The sequence below is a fragment of the Loxodonta africana genome, chromosome 20, assembly GCF_030014295.1.
Source record: "Loxodonta africana isolate mLoxAfr1 chromosome 20, mLoxAfr1.hap2, whole genome shotgun sequence".
Taxonomy (NCBI): domain Eukaryota; kingdom Metazoa; phylum Chordata; class Mammalia; order Proboscidea; family Elephantidae; genus Loxodonta; species Loxodonta africana.
This window is the reverse complement of record NC_087361.1, coordinates 38,450,736-38,474,613: the sequence shown is the minus strand read 5'-3', so window position 1 is coordinate 38,474,613 and position 23,878 is coordinate 38,450,736. Positions and strand designations below refer to the sequence as shown.

The 23,878-nt window shown below is 39.5% G+C and overlaps 1 protein-coding gene across 10 annotated transcripts in view; it reads right to left on the bottom strand.

Moving 5' to 3' along the window:
• USP25 (ubiquitin specific peptidase 25) overlaps window positions 1-23,878 on the bottom strand; it is a 172,321-nt gene that overhangs the window by 127,161 nt on the left and 21,282 nt on the right. For all 10 annotated transcript variants that reach the window (XM_064273110.1, XM_064273112.1, XM_064273111.1 and 7 more), the window contains one exon: window positions 739-816. In XM_064273110.1, the coding sequence (XP_064129180.1) occupies window positions 739-816 (78 nt within the window). Of the gene's footprint in view, window positions 1-738; window positions 817-23,878 lie in introns of those variants that run through there.

Here is a 23,878-nt window from a genome sequence, read left to right as displayed (position 1 = left end):
TTATTAAAAAGATCAAGCGAATGAAATACGTTCAAGAAATAGAACTCATCTTAGACTTATTTGTATATTGCTTTAAGCCTTTGGGTTTTTTTGGGTTTAAGCCTTTAGTAGCAATATACAAATAAGTCTAAGATGAGTTCTATTTCTTGAACATATTTCATTCGCTTGATCTTTTTCAATGTATATATTGCTGATGTGGGTGCCTCTGTGTGGACATGAGGGTGCACCATAAGACACGACCAAAATATGCACTTCATTTGTTGCGTATACTGAACAGTTTGATGTTTAAAGTTCTTAATTTAAAGTAGAATTAGTTGAATGGAATCTAATTTCTATTTCTTCTATTGGGAGGAAAAAAACTTATGCTTTTGACCCTCTATTAATTTTCTTCTTCTCCCTCTTCCTCTACCACCTTGCCCACCCCCACCAGCCCTGGCCCCCCCCCACCCCCCACTGCTACCTCAAGGTATGGCTCTTTAGTAAAACCTACAATTGACATTCAGATTCTCAACCCATCATTTTGCATGAAACGTGTTTCACATGAAGAAAGGTCATCTGCTACAAGATTATTTTGGAACACCAGGCTGCTAAAAACTAATGTGCTCAAAATTAAGTAAGGCTCTTACATTACAGAAGGCCATTCCTATATCTCTACTATCACAGGGCGTAACTAGAAAACTCAACTCTCAAATACGGTAGGTAAACCATAAACTGTATGTCATAAAACAAAGGCCATACCTTCAAAGCTTGCTGTAGTATCTGAGTGTCATTAATCCCAGTAATTTCTCTGAGTTGATACAAAAATGTCTGCTGGTGCTGCGGGAAGGGAAAAGAAACAAAACCATTACACTCTGAAAACATACAATGAGGAAAAAAACAATCTTTGGTTAAAAACAAAACAAAACAAATTAAAACTAGAGTAAAAAGAAACACACACACAAAATTTGAGAGAGACTGAACAAACGTCATTCTTTTAGGAAGAATGAACCAGTAGTGCGAAGCTTTCATTTCATTCTCAAGATTCCAAAAGGGGGCTTCTACCTTAAAAGAAGTCTTAATGGAGTAACAGTTTGTAGCCCCATTCTCCACACGCTCATCTTTGCCTCCTAACAAGAAAAGGACTGATAAAGACCGAGAAGAACTGAAGAAAACAGATTATCTGTTAACATCTGTTTAATGGTTTCAACAGATGAGTTGAGACCACTGACTGAAATCCAGGTAGCTCTGGTAATATCGGGGCCCTGGTGGTGCAGTGGCTAAGCATTTGGCTGCTGACCATAGGCCAGCAGTTCAAATCCACCAGTTGCTCCTTGGAAACCCTTTTGGGCAGTCCTACTCTGTCCCATAGGGTTGCTGTGAGTCGAAATCGACTCCATGTCAATGGCTTTCTTTGGCTGGTAATATCTCCCCAGCCCTAGGGCAGACCACATCCAGGCACCTGGGGTGCTTGAAAAAGGCTTGCTTTCGGCAGGCTACACTTTGGGTAGGTATACTGCATCATGAGGATGCCAAGGTCTATTCAAGGAGTACGACAATCATCCCGTTCTCCAATCTAGCTGTTAAAAAAGGTCCCTATACAGAATCGATCATTTGCTCCCACTGGTTTCAAATCTGTTTATACTCTATTGGTCAGAACTCTAGAGAGAAAAAGTAGCAGCAGGATAGGATTCTAGTATCAAACCTCCCTAAGTAAGAATCATGTTCCTGCCTATATCTCTGTATTTCTGAAAACAAGTTCCCAAAAACTTTAAGAGAGCACCATAAAATAAAGAAAGCTCACTGGATATGGGAAACCCTGATGGTATAGTGGTTAAGTGCTACGGCTGCTAACCAAAGGTCAGCAGTTCGAATCCACCACGTGCTCCTTGGAAACTCTATGGGGCAGTTCTACTCTGTCCTATAGGATCACTATGAGTTGGATTCGACTCAACAGCAACGGGTTTGGGGTTTTTCGTTTTAAAGTGACATGGTAGCCAAGTATATGTATGAGATTGGATTAGATTCTATATTAGAAGAAGAAAAGATGATCTGTAGTATTTCCTGGGACAAGTAGAGAAATCTGAATATGTACTGCTTGATAGAAATATTATATTAAAATTAAATTCTCTGGATTTGATAGTTACATTATAGTTATATAAGAGATTATCTTTATCCTTAGGAAATACACACTATATATTTAGGGGTAAAGAGGCATGATGATGTATGCAACTTCTCAAATGATTCAGAGGGAAAAAAAAAGCTATGGAAGGTCTTTGCATTAACCTTGCAACTTTTCTTCAAATTTCAAATTACTGCAAAGCAGAAAACTTAAAAATATTCTGCATATAGATACATCGATGTCAGAACAGCAAAAAGCACCTTTCAAAACACGCTTGATTTTTTCTTTTTGCAAGTTAGCTTTGAGACAAACTATTCCAAATATCTTTTACAGAAACTATCTGTATCAGAAATTATATTCAGCTACATAGAACAAAGTTCTAACTAAAAGGTGGTTTCAAACTAGAATGCTTTGCTTTGTTGTTTCTAACACAGGAAGCCTAGAGGTGGGCAGTACAGATCTGATATGGACACCCCACAAGGCATCAAGGATCCAAGCTCCTTTCTTCCCACTCAGACATCCTTAGTGTGAGACATTCACCATTATGTTTGTCACCCCACAGTTCCCTCCTTCAGTTTCCTTTCCAAGTCCCAGGTAGCATAAAGGGACGACAAAGGTAGCATAAAGGGACGACAAAGGACAAAAGGTGTTTGCCAAATACATCTGCCTTCTTTAGCAGTGACTGTTCCCCATAAACTGCACTGGGCAGAACAATGTCACCTGCCCACTCACAGTGACAAAGGGGCCTGAGAAGTAGTTTTTTTTCTTTTTTTTTCCAGCTAGGCATAATGCTGCCCTGAAAAAGAAATCAGGGTTCTGTCAGCAAGAAAAAAAGAAAAGACTATGTATTTGATAGGTATTGGCAGTGCATGTCATTCCATCAGTAAATTTTCATTTCCATAAAAATCTTATTAAAGGGCTGAGATAACCAAGAATATCTAACAATAAAGCATATAAATAAGGTCATATATAATGCCTGAAGTATTAGAATAGTTGAATAACAGACCAAATTGCCAAATTTAACACGGCTGAAATATGAAAAGCATAATTTTCTTTAACCTACCAATTTTTTTTTAATTTCATTTAGAAAATTGCCAATAACTATCAATGGAACCATGACTAAGTCATGAGACATTCACCATTAAAAAAAGATGCATAAAAATGTCACAGGAATTCACTTTATCTAATTCAATGTCTTCTTTTAGTAAAAACAAAGTACCTTAAAAGATCTTACAAGCTTGTTTATAACCTTATCACCACCACAACTCCAAACCCCATTTTTATATACAAAGTATTATTTTCCTCAACTACAAATCATTCAATCATGAAAAAAGGAGTGAGTATTAAACACTCCCAAGGAACTGAGTCATTTGTATAAATGTTTATGACTATAATTTATAATACTGGAAAAATGGAAGCACTGAGAATGTCCTTCCACTGAAGAAGTGGTTCTGAAACTTTAGCCTGCACAAAAAGACCTGACGAGTTTGTTAATGAGGAAATTCTCCCACCCCACCACCAGAGACTGCGATTCCAGAGGTGTGGGTTAAGGCCTAGGGATTTGCATTTATAATAAGCACCTCAAACGATTTTGATGCAGATGGACCTAGAAGCACAGTCTGAGTTAAGCAAACAATGATACATTTAAAATATATATATAATCTATAAGTTTTTTATATACAAGTTACATATACAAATCATATTAAGCTAAAGAGGTGAAATACAAAATAGTATATACGCAAACCAGTTACTACCAGATAAAATGTACACGCAGCTATAATGCTCAGAAAGGATTACACAGCCAGAGGTAGATTTCCAATTTGTCACCCATTCGTGCAGCCATACCCTTTGTCACTTTTCACTTTCTCTCACTAGAGACACAATGTATTTCCTTGTTCCACTGGTGGGCTAGGCCATGTGACTCACTCTGACTAACAGCATTTTAGCAGACAGCTTGCAAGCAGACATGAAAAGTGCTTGTATGGTTGGGCGTGCCTCTTGAGCTTCTGCAACCGCCTTAAGAAGAACAGGACCTGAGTAGCACGCCTCCTCGACCCAAAGAGTCAGGCACCTGTGGAGAAAAGCTACCTCAGCCAATCTACGATGCCGTGAACATGATGGTATTTTTTTTAACGGCCTTGAGCTTTGGGGTAGTTTCCTATAAAAACTAGAGCAACTGTTAAATGACACAAAACACAGTAAGAACACTATTTTATGGAGAGAAGCAAGGCCTCTGAAATTTTGTTGTGGTGTGGTGTTTCATTCAAGACAGAAAAATATACTAGACAAAAGTAACAGATGAACCTCTAGCATGGTTCTTTATCTCATGAAATTTAACTGAAAATGAAGCAATGAAGGAAGAGAAAATAAATGAGGGAAGAGAGAGAGAAGGAAAGTGCGTGCGCGCATGCAAGTCAACTGTGTGGAAAGGAGAGAAGGTGAAAGAATTTTCTTACTGTTTTTTTAAGTTAAAAAATGGGAAACCAGTCAAAAGAAGTGGGCTATTAGAAAAACTCTAAGGCAGAGAAGCTATCTCGTCTGTAAAGTTTTCTACTTTGTTACTGGCATCTTTCAGCTGTACTTTTCCTGTCTTTGAAAACCTACACCTTCAATTCATGCAATTTTTGTTGCTGCTATTTCGAGTCTTTCAAGGTTTGTATCTTTCTATGTATGAAAATTCTGGTCTGCTACATACCCTGATCCTCAACTAGAACCTTCCTATTTTTCTTTCCTACTTGACTAGCATTTTCAGATCCAAGATGGATTCAATGCATTCCCATCTCTAGAGCTCCTTTTCTGAGCTCCCAGGTCCTCCTTTCATGGACTTCGTATCTACTAAAGAACAAAGGAGATGAGTTCAATCTGTTCCCACTGCTGGACTAAGAAGGGCAAGACATTACAACGTCCAAAGTGATGTATTGTTGATGTTGTTGCTGCTGTTGTTCCCGTCTAGTCAATTCAGACATGGCAACCCCATGTGTGCAGAGAACTACCCTATAGGGTTTTCAAGGCTACAGCCTTTTGGAAGCAAATCACCAGGCCTGTGTTCCTGCCCCTGGGTGGATGCGAGCCGCCAACCTTTCAGCTGGTAGTTGAGTGCTTAACGTTTTGCACCACCCGAGGACCTCCCAAAGTGATATAATGGCTTGAAGATGCCATAAAAATCAATAAGGATTTCACAGAAATTCTTTCCCTCCCCAGTTGACCCTAATGCTGAGTCTTTTAAAATTTGTTTCAGTGAAGGCTACAAAATTATTTAATATTAGTGTAACTTTTTGAAGATGAAAAAAGGGGATCATTAGCTCAGACCAAGAAAAAAAGATTAGATTTTATTATGCTCTTGCTGTATGCCAGACTGTTTCAAGTGCTTCCAGTATATAATTTCATTTAATACACACATCCCAATCCTCCAAAAAGCTGCTCTCATTTTACAGCTAATGAAGACGTCAAGAGATCATTAAGTGCGTAGACAGGAATAAAACCAGGTCTTTCCCAATCCCTGGCCCTATCTCTTCCATATTTTCTCTGTGGTATCTGATATTAGAGATTAATAATTCAATGAAAAATTACAACTTATCCGCCAAAATCCACTATTAAATTGACATTAAAAACTTAAGATAATGGTACAAAAACAACTGAAGCAGTGATGCCTGCAAAGCAGGAGAGCTTTTTACATTAAGGGGTAAGTGACTCTTAAGTCAGTCTTTGCTCCTTTAACTGAATCTCCAAATATATACATGAAACTTCGTTTAGTACAAAAGAAGAAAGAAGTTTCCATTATCGGGGCGGGGGGGGGGGTCAAAGTTAGAATGACCTCTAAGAAACTTTAAAAATGTTCTTAGAGGAAAAAAACGATTTCATAAAAATCACAAAGCATTCTTAGACTTCCAGATCACATGCAGTAAATTAAAGCACTGCTAGGCAAGGCACCAAGTGGTACTCATGTCAAAGTTACCTTTCAATGAAAGGAGTCATTCATACTACTCTTCACAAGGTAGTATGACAGGCCATTTCAAGTACATACCATGTCTTGCATATAGTTTTCTTGGAATCCCCAAACTTGCCTCTAAGCAGCTATATAAGCAATGAAGGATTTTAATTTCCTGAGTCGGGCTATGTGCTGTTGTTTTTGTTTTTTAATCTGTAATTTTAAGGGGAACTATATGACCTTTTGTTTCCCATCAAATGTAATATCCTATCAGCTCTCTGAGGAACTGTCCCATAGGACAATCCTTACCATGGCTTAACAGGTCTTTGCATGCCATAACCTCTATCTCTATCTCCATCCTTATCTTGCACTACTCACTCCCTCTCTTAACTTCTACTCCAGACTTGTATTTGGGGGTCTACAAAACACCATTCTCCTCCCTACTTCAAAGGCATCTGCACATTCAGGTGCCTACTTTTAAGGTTTGAGACTCTCCTAACACTTACTACAGATTGTAATTATAAACTTATGCTTATTTCATCACCAGACCATAAGTTTGAAGGAGGCAAGGACTGTTTATTTTGCTTAGCATTGTAATCCTGGTATCTGGTACAGAGTCTAGTACCTGGTAGGCATTCAATAAATACTAGTTAAATAAATGAATATAAGGGTTTGCAGAGACGAACTGGAGTAAATCAGAACATAGAGCTGAGCTGATCTTCAGGGAAGAGGCAAAAACTATTGAAGCTGGTAAGAACAAATAACTAAGTAAGTTTGCTATATTCTTCTAGATTCAAGAAACAAATATAAATCAGGCCCACTTACTAAGCAAAATTTTCTACACTTTCCTTTATCTAGAATTTCTATGTAGACAATCTCCATTTCCTACCTCTATCCATCCTGCTTGAAGGTGAATATACAGTACAATATTTATGAAATTTCCTACTGAAAGTCATCTATATAGTAGTCATATGAATGGCTCGAGTATGCTGTATTTCCTACTGCCACGGGATCAAGGCTTATCTCAACCTTTTGGGTTAACAGTACTACTAGTATTAAATTTAACCACATACATGTAAGTCCATATAAGTCTGAAGACGTAATTTTATTCTTTACTACTTCCTTTTAGGCTTAGAAATGCCAGGAATTCTGAATTTAAAGAAAAGCTTCTTCCCTTAGAAACCAAGGCTACAAATGATCTTAGGCATTCAAGTAATCAAAAGAGAGAGAGAGAAAATAAAAGAAATTTGCATCATGTCCATACTTCTAAGAGAATTTCCCCATCTCTATACTAACTGGCCACTAAAAGAAATACATCCCAAGTAGAAACTAAATGAAATCCCCCCCCCAAAAAAAAAATATATATATATATACACATATACACACATACAGCTATACAGCACCACGGACTAAGTCTACGCAAAGTTAAATACATTTCCAAGCTAAATAAGAATCAAATACCATGAAACATGGTTTCTATGGCAACATGCATTTTGAGTTACAAAAATCCAAATCACAATAACTTTTGGGAAACAGTCTGTTTTTAATCAGAGTGTCTATATTCCAGAACACACGTAGGAAAAAAACTTTCGTGAATCAAATTATATTCTTGAATTACCAGGTATAAAGTTTAAACAAAACATGTATTTAACTTGTTTTGATGCTAATAATTTCATTGACTCCTAATGCAGTTCTCTCTTGTCTGATTAAATCTGTATGTATCTCTAGATTCTACTATATCTCATACTTAAATTTTTATAATTACTTGCAATCAAAAAATAAAATCCCTTATACTAACTAAAAAAAAAAAAAAAGGAACTTTCAAAGTAGGATAATATAAACAGTCATGGTCACTTAACGACACGGTCAGGCCCAAAGCAGGTCATTATGTGAAAATCTGCAATATGCGAAAACGGAGGATTTCGTTTTGTTTTGTTGTCAGACCATCCATTTGTCCAAATTTTTTAATTTAGAAAATACATTCACAGAAGTAATAACAGCTAAGATTTACTGATGCATCTGTCAGTTTGTTGTACTATGGGAGCTTGCGAGTTGCTGTGACGCTGGAAGCTATGCTACCAGTATTCAAACACCAGCAGGGTCACCTATGGTGGACAGGTTTCAGCTGAGCTTCAAGACCAAGGCAGACTAGGAATAAGGTCCTGGCAGTCTACTTCTAAAAAAAAATTGGCCCGTGAAAACCTTATAAATAGCAGCAGAACACTGTCTGATGGTGCCAGAAGATGAGCCCCTCAGGTTGGAAGGCACTCAAAATACAACTGGAGAAGAGCTGCCCCATCAAAGTAGAGTCGGCCTTAATGATGTGAAGGAAGTCAAGCTTTCAGGACCTTCATCAGCTACGTGGTATGACTCAAAATAAAATGAAACAACTGCAAACATCCATTAATAATCAGAATGTGGAATGTACAAAGCATGAACCTAGGAAAACTGGAAATCGTCAAAAATGAAACGGAACACATGAACATCGATATCCTAGGCATTAGTGAGTTGAAATGGCCTGGCATTGGCCATGCTCAGCATTTCTCGAGCTGAAAGAACCGAAGAAAAAATTCAAGCCTTGAGTTGCAACACTGAAAGATTCTACTGGCAAAATACTGAATGATGCAAGAAGCATCAAAGAAGATGAAGCAATACACAGAGTCACTGTACCAAAAAGCAATGGTCGATATTAAGTCATTTCAGGAGGGAACACATGACCAAGAACCGATGGTACTGAAGGAAGAAGTTCAAGCTACACAGGAGACACTGGTGAAAAACAAGACTCCAAGAATTGACAGAATACCAATTGAGATGTTTCAACAAACAGATGCCATGCTAGAAGCGCTCATTCATCTATGCCAAGAAATGTGAAGGACAACTACGCGGCCAACCGACAGAAAGAGATCCATATTTACACCTATTCCAAAGAAAGGTGATCCAACCGAATACAGAAATCATCAATGACATTACTATTACACACAGGTAAAATTTTGCTGAAGATCATTCAAAAGTGCTTGCAGCAGTATATCAACAGGAACTGCCAGAAATTCAAGCCTGATTCAGGAGAGGGCTTGTAACGAGGGATATCACTGCTGATGTCCGATGGATCCTGGATGAAAGCAGAGAATACCATAAAGATGTTTATGTTTTACTGACTATGCAAAGGCACTAGACTCTGTGGATCACAACAAATTATGGATAACATTGTGAAGAATGGGAATTCCAGAACACTTAATTGTGCCCATGAGGAACCTGTAAATAGATCAAGAGGCAGTCATTCGAACAGAATAAAGGAATACTGAGTGGTTTAAAGTCAAGGAAACGTGTGCATCAGGGCTGTATCCTTTCACCATACTTATTCAATCTGTATGCTGAGCAAATAATCCGAAAAGCTGGACTATATGAAGAAGAACTCAGCATCAGGACTGGAGGAAGATGCATTAACAACCTGAGATATGCAAATGAAGCAACCTTGATTCCTGAAAGTGTAGAAGACTTGAAGCACTTACTGATGAAGATCAAAGACTACAGCCTTCAATATGGATTGCACCTCAACATAAAGAAAACAAAAATCCTCATAACTGGACCAATAAGCAACATCATAATAAACATAGAAGGATTGAAGTTGTCAAGGATTTCATTTTATTTGGGTCCACAATTAATACCCATGGAAGCAGCAGTCAAGAAATCAAACAATGAATTGCACTGGGAAAATCTGCTACAAAAGACCTCTTTAAAGTGTTAAAAAGCAAAGATGTCATTTTAAGGACTACGGTGAGTCTGACCTAAGTCCTGGTGTTTTCAATCACTTCATACACATGTGAAAGCTGGACAATGAATAACGTAGTGCAAAGCAGAACTGATGCCTTTGAGTTATGGTCTTGGCAAAAAATGTGGAATATACCATGGACTGCCAGAAAAATGAACAAATCTGTCTTGGAAGAAGTACAGCCAAAATCGTCCTTAGAAGTGAGGATAGTGAGACTTCATCTCACATGCTTTGGACATGTTACCAGGAGGGACCAGTCCCTATAGAACAACGCCGTGCTTGGAAAAGTAGAGGATCAGCAAAAAAGAGGAAGATCCTTAATGAGATGGACTGACACAGCGGCTGCAACAACAGGCACAAACAAGCATAACAACGATTTTAAGGACACCACAGGATCAGATAGTGTTTCGTTCTGCTGTACATAGGGTTGCTGTGAGTCAGCTGGAACCGACTATACGGCACCTAACAACAACAAGATTTACTGATGTGCTCATCAGTGTGACGAGTCCAGTTATAGATTATTCCTCTGAGGAAAAGGAGGATTGGAGGAGAGAAAGCTAGGTAAGGCCAGGCTACGTGACTAGAGGGCCCAGGGCTTAACCACTTTACCTTCCTCGTGTGCTGGGTCAGACTTTCCTTTGCAGAGCCGCCTCTAGGGCTACGCTCCCACCTACCCCAAGCTCCTGCAAGCTCTGCACTCAAGACTCCAGAGCCTGCTCTGCCCTCCAGGCCTGGGGAGTCATCAAGGCTCCGGGCTTTCTGTGTGGGCTCTGGGAACCTGGAGGAGAACTCGTCCCACCGAGGCAGAGGCTTCAGTTCCAGTCATTAAACTCGAACGTATTTCTTCCAAATACCCTCTTCAATGCCTCTTTCTTTCCTCCCTTCCCACTCCACAGCAACTCTGAGCTGCAGGCCGACTCCTAGGAATATATCCTAGAGAACTAACAGCTGTCAAAAGAATAGACATATACACACCCATATTCACTGCAGCATTATTCATAATAGCAAAAAAAAGGACACAACCTAAGTGCCCATCAACAGAAGAATGGAAAAACAAACTATAGTACATACACACAATGGAAAATTATGCAATGATAAAGAACAATGATGAATCTGCGGAACACCTCACAACATGGATGAATCTGGAAGGCATTATGCTGAGTGAAATAGGTCAATCACAACAGGACAAATACTGAACGAGACCACTATTACAAAAACACATGGAAATGTTTCCACACAAAAAGGAAAAATCTTTGATAGTTATGAGGGAGGGGTGAAGTAGGGAGGGCAAAACACTAACTAGACAGTAGATAAGTTGTAACTCTGGTGAAGGGTAAGACAGTACATAATACTGGTGAAGTCAGCACAACTGGACCAGGGCAAAGTCATAGAAGCTTCACAGACACATCCAAACGCCCTGAAGGACTGAGCTACTGGGCTGAGGGCTAGGTACCAAGGTCTTGGGGGATGTGTTATACCAATCTAGCTCAATTGGTATAACGTAGTCTACAAAAAAATGTTCTACATTCGACTGCGGCGAGTAGCAACTGGGGTCTTAAAAGCCTGTGAACGGTCATCTAAGATATATCTATTGGTTCCATCCCAGCTGATGCAAAGGAGAATGAACAAAACCAAAGATGCAAGGGAAATATTAGTCCAAAGGACTACTAGACCACAACTACCACAACGTCCACCAGACTGAACCCAGAAAAACTATATGGTGCCTGGTTATCACCACCAACTGTTCTGACAGGCAACACAATAGAGGGTCCTGGACAGAGCAAGAAAAAAATGTAGAACAAAATTCAAATTCACACACACAAAAAAAAGACGAGGCTTGCTGATCTGACAGAGACTGGAGAACCCTGAGAGTACGGCCTCTGAACACGCTTTTAACTCACTACTGAAGTCACTCCTAAGGTTCACCCTTCAGCCAAAGATTAGATAGGTCTATGGGGCCAACAGTAACACATGTGAAAGACGTGCTTCACAATTCAATCATGTGTATGAGACTAATGGGCACACCAGCCTAAAAGCAAAGATGAGAAGGCAGGGACAGGAAACCTGGATGAATGGAAACAGGGTTCCCAGGGTGGAGAAGGGGAGGGTGCTGACACATCACAGGGCTGGCAACTGATGTCACAAAACAATTTGTGTATTAACGGTTTAATGAGAAACTAATTTGCTCTGTAAACTTTCACCTAAATAATAATTAAAAAAAAAAAAAAGGAATGAGCTGCAGGGCCTCAGGCCACATCAGGAGCTGGGAATGCAGAACAGGCGCCTGCTGGCTTGGTGCTACCTGCTCATCTGCCCAAAGGCCATGGCCAATGAGGAGGCTGGCCCCATGTGGCAGCTGGATATAGTGCTCCCACTGGCAGGAGGAGTAAAGGGCACAGGGCAGTACAGCCCAGCTTCACGGAGGCCGCCAGACATCCTCCTCAAGGGAAGGGATGCTTCAGAGCTGTTGTTGTCATCCCAACTCCTCATTAATGCACAAAACAGTCAGTAGATTTTTTCACTAGTGTTGTAAATGAAATGTCAGATAACAAGACAGTTGGTAAGTGAGCAGTAGGTGTAATTCCCAAAAACTATGTATGCTCTGAACAACTTCTTCAAGCAAATACAATTTTTGGTCAGACTAATAACACATGTAATAACCCTGCTGACTATTACAAAAAATTCATCTAGATATGCTGGGTTCTGATAAAGCATATGCTCTAAATCCAGAGCTTCAAATTGGCTCAGTCATGGCCAACTAAGTGAAACCAGAACAGACTCAAATTTTGGGTGATCCAGAACAATAACTGGAATGGGAAAAATTACATGTTGAAGCCCTGGAATGAGAGGTTCGGAAGAAGCCAGTGAGCCCTTTCAAGAGCCTGATGCATGAGATGGGATTATTGACAGGACTGTGGAGAGCGATATACATTCAAAGCAGTATGGTCGGCTGCCATCTTTGAGAAGGGTACCACTGTTTCTGACTCTGCTCAAAACGCAAGGGGCAAGAGACCTGCTTGCTATGCAACTCGTATACTGCCCTTGTTTTCTAAGAGGGAGATTAGGTTTCTACCTGGGCTTCGACGTGTAATTTCTCCTGTTCTGGTTATCATTCTACTTCAACCAAATTTTACAAATCTGAGTCTGTTCTGGTTTCACTTCCTCAGCCATGACTTAACAGGGAAGAGCCAGTTCAAAGCCCTGTCTAAGCCATTTTCTTTTGCGAATCCATAAAAGCTAAATTTGCAGGAATGTCTCAGCCTGTAGCACCTCAGCAAACTTCTTCACCATCCAGGAAGCTAGAACTGAGTCTCAGAACTTCTCCTTACTCCTTCCTTTGTTCTTTAAGGGATTGGTCAGTTTTACAAAGGAAGGGCCTGTCTACCATCAAGAAGAAGAGGGCAAAGCATATCCTGTGGACCTGGGATCCCTGTGCTTAGAACTTTCTAGAGCCAGGAAACAGAAAGAGTTGTAACATTGGAGATGGCACAAGGTGGCAAGCAGCAATGGCAGGGAAGCAGTGGCAGCAAACCAGGAGGTTGGCATGAGACAGCACAGTAGGCTTCCCAGCTCAAGGACCAAGGCGGTTACAATGGATGTGCTGACCCACTGAGCAAGAGAACTGAGCGCCTTCAGCAGGAGGCTTCCTAGCACAGTGGGGTGCCCCAGGCACTTATTAGCAGAGCTAAAGAACTTTATAACATTTGCCCTAGCAGGGCAGAAGCCAGGCCAAGAGGCCGAGAGCCAGAGAGAGGCCTGCATGCAACCACAGCTGAGAACAGGCTGTCCAGATTGAAGAACTGTATCATGAGTCATTCCTAATCCTAAATAGTAACCTGTTACTTCCCTGATAAACCCCGTAACTGTGAGTGTGGTCTGTGAGTTCTGTATACCCATTGCAAACAATTATCACAGCCAGCAGAGAAGGAGACAGTGCTGTGGAAGGGACGGCTGGTATCAGAATTGGGAAAAAAGGTTGCAGAAAGGATCTATGACTGCCCTCTGTTTCACAGGAATCAGCCTTGGGCTGATATTGATGGTGATTCTCCCCCTTGCTTCAAAGTTAGACGAGAAGGTCAGATGCCTCCGCAACACCATATTTACAAAGTATTTCCTTATTTTACAGATGCTGGTGGTAAGGCTTAAAGATTAAGAATACTGACCCACCTCAACTATGCAAACAGAAAGCAGGAGAACTGACCTGTGAACCTAGGTCTACCTAATTTCCAAATCCATACCGGTAAGCACAGAGTACAACTTTTGTATTGGAGTACTTTTATTATTCACATTTTTCTGGAACAACCGAGCAAAACACAAAACCAAACAAACAAAACCATGAATTACTATTCAAATATGCAGTAAAACAGCTCTGGCACAAATACTCATCTTTAAAAGTGATGGTAGGGACGCTTTGAAAGGTATGGCGAAAATTATACACTGCATGCTCCAAATCACCTGAAAGAAGTACAGTATCGACCAACAGGTATGTTCCCATTTAAATAATTTCATAAAAGCTCTGCCCCCAAAATTAAAAAGACAAGGAAGTGCATAAGATTACAAAATTGAGAGCATGATACTAATCTATTAAAAATACAAAACATAGGCGGCGGAACCAAGATGGCTGAATAGGTAGAAGCTTCCGCCGATCCCTCTTGCAACAAAGACTCGAAAAAACAAGTGACTCAAGTATATACGTGACAATCTACGAACCCTGACCATCTAACACTGAACTAAGGAGTTGACCTGAGTGACAGGGGAGCAAAAACCTGCGCAGTGAAGCAGCAACCGCTTCCGGAGCAAGCGTCCCGCGCCACAGCCTTAAGGCCTCGAGGTTCCCTGGTGCCAGAGCGGTGAGGCTGATCGCGGCTTACTAAGATGGGGCAAGCACAGGACGCAGCTCTAACCCCTGGAGTAACCTCGGCGGGGACCCAGCCAGTGCACGCAGGCTGCACACCAACGTGGCTGACAGGAGAAAGAGAAACCACAGGGAAGCAGCGACTCGTTTCAGAGCCTGGAGCCAGCGTCCCAGTCAGAAAACCTTGGCACTGGGCTTTGGACTAAACACGGAGGAGCTCATCACGGCTTCCTGAGATGGAGAAAGCACGGGACAGAGAAAGCACTGGACTGGACGCAGCCCCAATCTTCAGGGGCAATCTCAACCCAGCCAGTGCACACAGGCCTTACGCCCCTCTGGCATCTCAGATAAAACAGTCCTCACCAAACAAGATAAGTAACTTTGTCTATATTGCCACAGCTATTCTCTCGTATCTATCTGATCCCTCCCTTCCCTGCCTCAGCAGGATTCATTAACATTGGAATTTCCTGGGCCAGGGAGTAAAGTGCTCTGCAGGGTTGTGTTTTTTTTTTTTTTTCTTCTTCTTCTTCTAACCCTTTCTCCTGGCCTTAGAGAAGCAGCAATTAACAATGGGGAAAAAATCCTTCCTGGCTTCCCTAAACTGGAATAATAATACAAAACCAGCTCCAGCCAAGCATAAGAGATCCATAGTCTTTGGCTTTCATCCCTACAGGGAACAAGGTGGCTATTATAATGCAAAGGCAATTCTGATAGAGATCTGATTGTAATTGTTTTACCTGAGCTGTGGAAAGGCAAGCTCTGGAGGTCTGATGCCTCTCTACCTATTAAACAGAGCCCTCACTGATCCACAGCAGGGAACTGAGGGCTGAAGCTCCACCCACACTACTAGCCACCTGCTATAGGGGTCTGAGGATGGTGACGCCTACCAATCTTTAGAGATATAAGCACTGGATGCCTAAAGTACAGCTGCAGAGCCCACGCACCAGAGAGCGTGAGAGAATAGAGACACTCCAACCTCACTGGCATGTGGGGGAAGGCTGTCAGCATCCTGCCCTCCTCAGAGTGTGACCCCCTTCCACTACTAGAATCTGGTGCATACAACCATCTCCACTACTCCTCTACATTAATAGATGACAGCCTACACCATACACTACGTGACCCACAATCAGGACACCTAAGCTGATTCTATTCAAGAAGAGTGAATGGACTCATAGGCTCATATATCTGGTAACAGCTCAAACCATAGGGTAATAGGACATAAGTGATTCAAAGTCTACAACAATCAAGATAGCACAATCTAGTAGCCCATTGGGGTGTACTGAAACAAAACAAAACAAGAAGACTCAGTGAGCAAATATAAATCATTACAACATCTTATAGATGGCTCAAAGACAGCAGTCGATATCAAATCACATAAAAAAGCAGACCATGATTGCTTCTATAAACCCCCAAATCAAAGAATCAAAATCTTTCCCAAATGAAGATACATTCCTGGAATTGCCAGACGTAGAATATAAAAAACTAATATACACAATGCTTCAAGACATCAGGGATGACCTCAGTAATTAAATAAGGCATCCACAGAAAAAGCCAAGGAACCCACTGATAAAGCAGTTGAAGAAATCAAAAAGATTATTCAAGAACATAGTGAAAAAATTAATAAACTGCAAGAATCCATAGAGAGACAGCATTCAGAAATCCAAAAGATTAACAATAAAATTACAGAATTAGACAATTCAATAGGAAGTCAGAGGACCTGAATCAAGGAATAGGAATGCAGAGTGGGGGAATGGAGAATAAGGCAAATGACACCAATATAGCTGAAGAAAAATCAGATAAAATAATTAAAAAAAAATGAAGAAACCCTAAAAATCATGTGGGACTCTATCAAGAAGAATAACTGGCGCGTGACTGGAGTTCCAGAACAGGGAGGGATAACAGAAAATACAGAAAGAATAGGTGAAGATCTGTTGGCAGAAAACTTCTCTGGCACTGTGAAAGATGAAAGGATATCTATCCAAGATGCTCATTGGACTCTATACAAGATAGACCCCAAAAGAAAATCACAAAGACATATTATCATAAGCTTGCCAAAACCAAAGATAAAGAGAAAATTTTAAAAGCAGCCAGCGATAAACGAAAAGTCACCTACAAAGGAAAATCAGTAAGAGTAAGTTCAGACTACTAGGCAGAAACCATGCAGGCAAGAAGGCAATGGGATGACATACATAGAGCACTGAAGGAGAAAAACTGCCAGCTAAGAATCATATATCCAGCAAAACTCTCTCTCAAATATGAAGGTGAAATTAAGGCATTTAAAGATAAACACAAGCTTAGACAATTTGCAAAAACCAAACCAAAGTTACAAGAATTACTAAAGGAAATTCTTTGGTCATCAAATCAATAATATCAGATACCAACACAACACAAGGTCACAGAACATCCTAGTATCAACTCAGATAGGGAAATCACAAAAACAAAATAAGATTAAAAAAAAAAAATGCTCAAAACAGGGAATCATTGATGTCATTATGTAAAAGATTACAATAATCAAAAAAGAGGGACTAAATACAGGAGGCATAGATCTAACATATGCAGAGGAAACCAAGGCGATACAGGATGATACAAGTTAGGTTTTTACATAGAAAAATAGGGGTAAATATTAAGGTAAACACAAAGAGGTCTAACAATTCTGTACCAAGACAAACATAACGACTCAGCAAAACTAAATTCAACTACTATAAAAATGAGGAACACACAATTTACAAAGAACAATTTCTCAGCACAAAAAAGTAGAAAAATGAAATTGTCAACAACACACAAAAAAAGGCACCAAAATGACAGCACTAAACTCATAAAAAAAAAACTCATACTTATCTATAATTACGCTGAATGTAAATGGACTAAATGCACCCAATAGACAGAGAGTCGCAGACTGGGAAAAAAAAACACGATCTGTCTATATGCTGCCTGCAAGAGACATACCTTAGACTCAGAGACACAAACTAAAACTCAAAGGATGGAAAAAATACATATCAAGCAAACAACAATCAAAAAAGAGCAGGAGTGGCAATATTAGTTTCTGACAAAATAGACTTCAAAGTTAAATCCACCACAAAGGATAAAGAAGGACACTACATAATGATTAAAGGGACAATTGACCAAGAAGATATAACCATATTAAATATTTATGCACCCAATGACAGGGCTGCAAGATACATAAAAGAAACTTTAACAGAATTGAAAAGTGAGATACACACCTACACAATTACAGTAGGAGACTTCAACACACCACTTTCGGAGGATAGGACTTCCCGTAAGAAGCTCAATAGAGACACGGAAGATCTAATTGCTACAATGAACCAACCCGACCTCATAGACTTATACAGAACACTCCACCCAACAGCTGCAAAGTATACATTTTTTTGCTAGTGCACATGGAACATTCTCTAGAATAGATCACACTTTAGGTCATAAAACAAACCTTTGCAGAATCCAAAACATCGAAATATTACAAAGCATCTTCTCTAATCATAAGGCCATAAAAGTAGAAATCAATAATAGAAAAATCAGGGAAAAGAAATCGAATACTTGGAAAATGAACAATACCCTGCTCAAAAAAGACTGGGTTATAGAAGACATTAAGGAGGGAATAAAGAAATTCATAGAATGCAACGAGAATGAAAACACTTCCTATCAAAACCTCTGGGACACACCGAAAGCAGTGCTTAGAGGTCAATTTATTTCAATAAATGCACATATACATAAAGAAGAGAGAGCCAAAATCAGAGAACTGTCCCTACAACTTGAACAAATAGAAAGAGAGCATCAGAAAGATCCATCAGGCACCAGAAGAAAACAAATAATAAATATTAGAGCGGAATTAAATGAAATTAGAGAACAGAAAAACAAAAGAATTAACAAAGCCAAAAGCGAGTTCTTTGAAAAAATTAACAAAATTGATAAACCATTGGCCAGACTGACTACAGAAATACAGGAAAGGAAACAAATAACCCAAATAAGAAATGCGATGGGCCGTATCACAACAGAACCAACTGAAATTAAAAGAATCATATCAGATTACTATGATAAATTGTACTCTAACAAATTTGAAAACCTAGAAGAAATGGATGAATTCCTAGAAACACACTACCTACCTAAACTAACACAAACAGAAGTAGAACAACTAAATAGACCCATAACAAAAAAAGAGATTGAAAAAGTAATCAAAAAACTCCCAACAAAAAAAAAGCCCTGGCCCAGATGGCTTCACTGAAGAGTTCTACCAAACTTTCAGAGAAGAGTAAACATTGCTACTACAAAAGGTATTTCAAAGCATAGAAAAGAATTGAATACTACCTAACTCATTCTATGAAGCCAGCATATCCCTGATACCAAAACCAGGCGAAGACACCACACAAAAAGAAAATTTTAAACCTATATCCCTCATGAACTTAGATGCGAAAATCCTCAACAAAATTCTAGCCAATAGAATTCAACAACATATCAAAAAAAAAAATCCACCATGACCAAGTGGGATTTATACCAGGTATGCGAGGCCGGTTCAACGTTAGAAAAACAATTTATGTAATCCACCATACAAATAAAACGAAAGACAAAAACCACATGATCTTATCAATTGATGCAGAGAAGGCATTTGACAAAGTCCAACGCCCATTCATGATAAAAACTCTCAGCAAAATAGGCATAGAAGGAAAATTCCTCAACGTAATAAAGGACATTTATACAAAGCCAACAGCCAACATCATCCTAAATGAAGAGAGCCTGAAAGCATTTCCCGTGAGAACGGGAACCAGACAAGGATGCCCTTTACCACCAATATTATTCAACATTGTGCTGGAAGTCCTAGCCAGAGCAATCAGGCTAGGCAAAGAAATAAAGGGCATCAAGATTGGCAAAGAAGAAGTAAAAGTATCTCTATTTGCAGACAACATGATCTTATACACAGAAAACCCTAAGGAATCCTCCACAAAACTACTGAAACTAATAGAAGAGTTCAGCAGAGTATCAGGTTACAAGACAAACACAGAAATCAGTAGGATTTCTCTACATCAAAAAAAAGAACATCGAAGAGGAAATCTCCAAATCAATACCATTCACAGTAGCTCCCAAGATAAAATACTTAGAAATAAATCTTACCAAAGAGGTAAAAGACGTATACTAAGAAAACTATAAGGTACTACGGCAAGAAACCAAAAGGGACCTACATAAGTGGAAAAACATACCTTTCTCATGGAGAGGAAGACATAACACTGTAAAAACGTCTACTCTACCAAAAGCCATCTATATATACAATGCACTTCTGATCCAAATTCCAACGACATTTTTTAATGTGATGGAGAAACAAATCACCAACTTCATACAAAATGGAAAGAAGCCCTGGATAAGTAAAGTGTTACTGAAAAAGAAAAACAAAGTGGGAGGCCTCACTCTACCTGATTTTAGAACCTATTATACAGCCACAGTAGTCAAAACAGCCTGGTACTGGTACAACAAAAGACACATAGACCAATGGAACAGAATTGAGAATCCACATATAAATCCATGCACATATGAGCAGCTGATATTTGACAAAGGCCCAGGGTCAGTTAATTGAGGAAAAGATAGTCTTTTTAACAAATGGTGCTGGCATAACTGGATATACATCTGCAAAAAAATGAAACAGGACCCATACCTCACACCATGCACAACAACTAACTCCAAATGGATCAAAGACCTAAACATAAAGTCTAAAACGATAAAGATCATGGAAGAAAAAATAGGGACAACCTTAGGAGCCCCAATACACGGCATAAACAAAATACAAAACATTATAAAAAATGATGAAGAGAAACCAGATAACTTGAAGCTCCTAAAAATCAAACACCTATGCTCACCTAAAGGCTTCACCAAAAAAGTAAAAAGACCACCTACAGACTGGGAGAAAATTTTCAGCTAGGACATCTCCAACCAGCGCCTATCTCTGAAATCTACATGATTCTGCTAAAACTCAAGCACAAGAAGACAAACAACCCAATTAAAAATTAGGCAAGGGATATGAACAGGCACTTCACTAAAGAAGACATTCAGGTGGCTAACAGTACATGAGGAATTGCTCTCGATCATTAGCCATTAGAGAAATGCAGATCAAAACTACAATGAGATTCCACCTCACTCTAACAAGACTGGCATTAATCCAAAAAACACAAAATAATAAATGTTGGAGAGCCTGTGGAGAGATTGGGACACTTCTACACTGCTGGTGGGAATGTCAAATGGTACAACCACTTTGGAAATCGATTTGGCGCTTCCTTAAAAACCTAGAAATAGAACTACCATACGATCCAGCAATCCCACTCCTAGGAATATATCCTAGAGAAATAAGATCCCTTACACGAACCGATATATGCACACCCATGTTTATTGCAGCACTGTTTACAATAGCAAAAAGATGGAAGCAACCTAGGTGCCCATCAACGGAATAATGCATAAATAAATTAGGGTATATTCACACAATGGAATACTACACATCAATAAAGAACAGTGATGAATCTATGAAACATTTCACAACATGGAAGAACCTGGAAGGCATTATGCTGAGTGAAATTAGTCAGCTGCAAAAGGACAAATATTGTATAAGACCACTATTATAAGATCTTCAGAAATAGTTTAAACTGAGAAGAGAACATTCTTTTCTGGTAAAGAGAGGGGGGAGGGAGGAAGGGAGGGTGGGAAAGAGGTATTTACTGATTAGATAGTAGATAAGTACTACTTTAGGTGAAGGGAAGGACAACACTCAATATGGGGGAGGTCAGCACAACTGGACTAAACCAAAAGCAAAGAAGTTTCCTGACTTAACTGGATGCTTTGAAGGTCAACGAAGCAGGGGCAGGGGTTTGGGGACTATGGTTTCAGGGGACATCTAAATCAATTGGCAAAATAAAATCTATTAAGAAAACATTCTGCATTCCACTTTGAACTGTGCCATCTGGGTCTTAAGCGCTAGCAAGCGTCATCTAAGATATATCAATGAGTCTCAACCCACCTGTATCAAAGGAGAATGAAGAACACCAAGGACACAAGGTAATTTGGAGCCCAATAGACAGAAAGGGCTACATGAACTAGAGACTACATCATCCTGAGACCAGAAGAACTAGATGGTGCCCGGCCACAACGATGACTGCCCTGACAGGGAACACAACAGAGAACCCTTGAGGGAGCAGGAGAACAGTGGGATGCAGACCCCAAATTCCCATAAAAAGGCCAGACTTAATGGTCTGACTGAGACTAGAAGGACCCCGGCAGTCATGGTCCCCAAACCTTTTGTAAGCCCAGAACAGGAACCATTCCCGAAGCCTGTCAGACATGGGTTGGACTGGACAATGGGTTGGAGAGACATGCTGATGAGGAGTGAGCTACTTGCATCAGGTGGACACTTGAGATTATGCTGGCATCTCCTGTCTGGAGGGGAGATGGGAGGGTAGGGGGGTTAGAAGCTGGCAAAATGGTCACGAAAAAAGAGACTGGAAGGAGGGAGCGGGCTGTCTCATTAGGGGGAGAGTAATTGGGAGTATGTAATGAAGTGTATATAAGTGTATATGTGAGAGGCTGACTTGTAAACTTTCACTTCAAGTACAATAAAAATTATTTAAAAAAAAATACAAAACATATACCTAAAGCAACGGCTCGGCAGCATTTTATTCTTCCAAATGAAATTATAAACACAGTTAATCTTTGTAGAATACACGCAAAAGAATTCCTAAAAGGTGTTGGCTTGAACACGTTGCAAAAATCGTTGTTTTCTTGCCACTCATCATCTGATGCTGAAAATGTTCCTCTTATGATTTTTATATAAAAGAAAAGGAAATTAAACATTTTCCATGAATAGCAACTGTTATGGATAGAACTGTGTCCTCCAAAAATGTGTGTCAGCTTGGCTAGTTCATGATTCCCAGTACTATGTGACCGTCTACCATACTGTCATCTGATGTGATTTTCCTACATATTGTAAATCCTACTTTGAGGATGTTAACGAGTTAAGACTCAGTCTACAAGATTAGGCTGTGTCCTACATCAACCTCTTTTGAGATATAAAAGAGAGAAGTGAACAGAGAGACATGGGGATCTCAAATCACCAAGAAACAAGAGCCAGAGAATACTGCATCTTTGGACCTAGGATCCCCGCACTGAGAAGCTCCTCGACCATTAAAGATTGATGACATGGACCTTCCCCCAGAGCCGACCCAGGGAAAGCTTTCCCCTGGAACTGGCACCCTGAATTTAGACTTCTAGCCTCCTAGACTGTGAGAGAATAAATTTCTCTTTGTTAAAGCTATCCACTTGTGGTATTTCCCTTATAGCAGCACTAGATAACTAAGACAGTAACTTATGCATAAGTGTTTATTATATAGCTTAGTATACCCATATAGTTGGAAAAGTGTAAACTTTCATAATCTTAAAAATTATGTTGCCATGTTTTAATATCTGAAAAAGAAATACCACTAGGTGAGGAGGGCCACGAAAATTATAAAGCTAAGTCAATTTTCTTTTGAGTCACGAATTCTAACTTTTCATTGCAAAGTAAAACTATCATTAAGCCAGAATGCAGACATTATTTTTCACTGAATAAGAATATCCATTGAATTAGACTTTCAAATGTTAGCATATAGTATAAAGTATAAAACCAGTAAATTCATTCTGAAAGCCATTCAATGACAAGCAATGAACTAAAACCTTACCACTAATCATCCAGCATCTGGACAATGGCTTCCAAGCAAATCTCACTAGAATTATGATGAAATAATGACATAAGTATAAAATCCTATTACAAGTGTTTACAGGCACTAAAGCATCACACCTCTTGAAAATAAATGTGTTAAACCCATTAGAATATGCTAACTAAAAAATTAACTAAGGAAAAGTTAACTTCAGCCTCATTAAAAAAAAAATTACAGGTTCATAAAACTTAAATCAGTGTCTTTTATTATGAATTGTCCTGTATTTAAACAAGACAAAACAGTTATTAAACTTTATGACCGCATTTATAAGTAAAATTCAAGTCCAATCACAGAATTCCAGCTTAAATCTTTCCATTCCCCATATAATAAATTCCAGCCTCTTAGTATTCTATACACGATCTAGTCCCAGCCTAACTCATCCTTTCTACTTCCATACAACATTATATGCCTTATCGGTTGTTGTTCTTATCAGGTGCCGTTGAGTCGATTTCGACTCACACAGACCCTATGGGATAGAGCAGAACTGCCC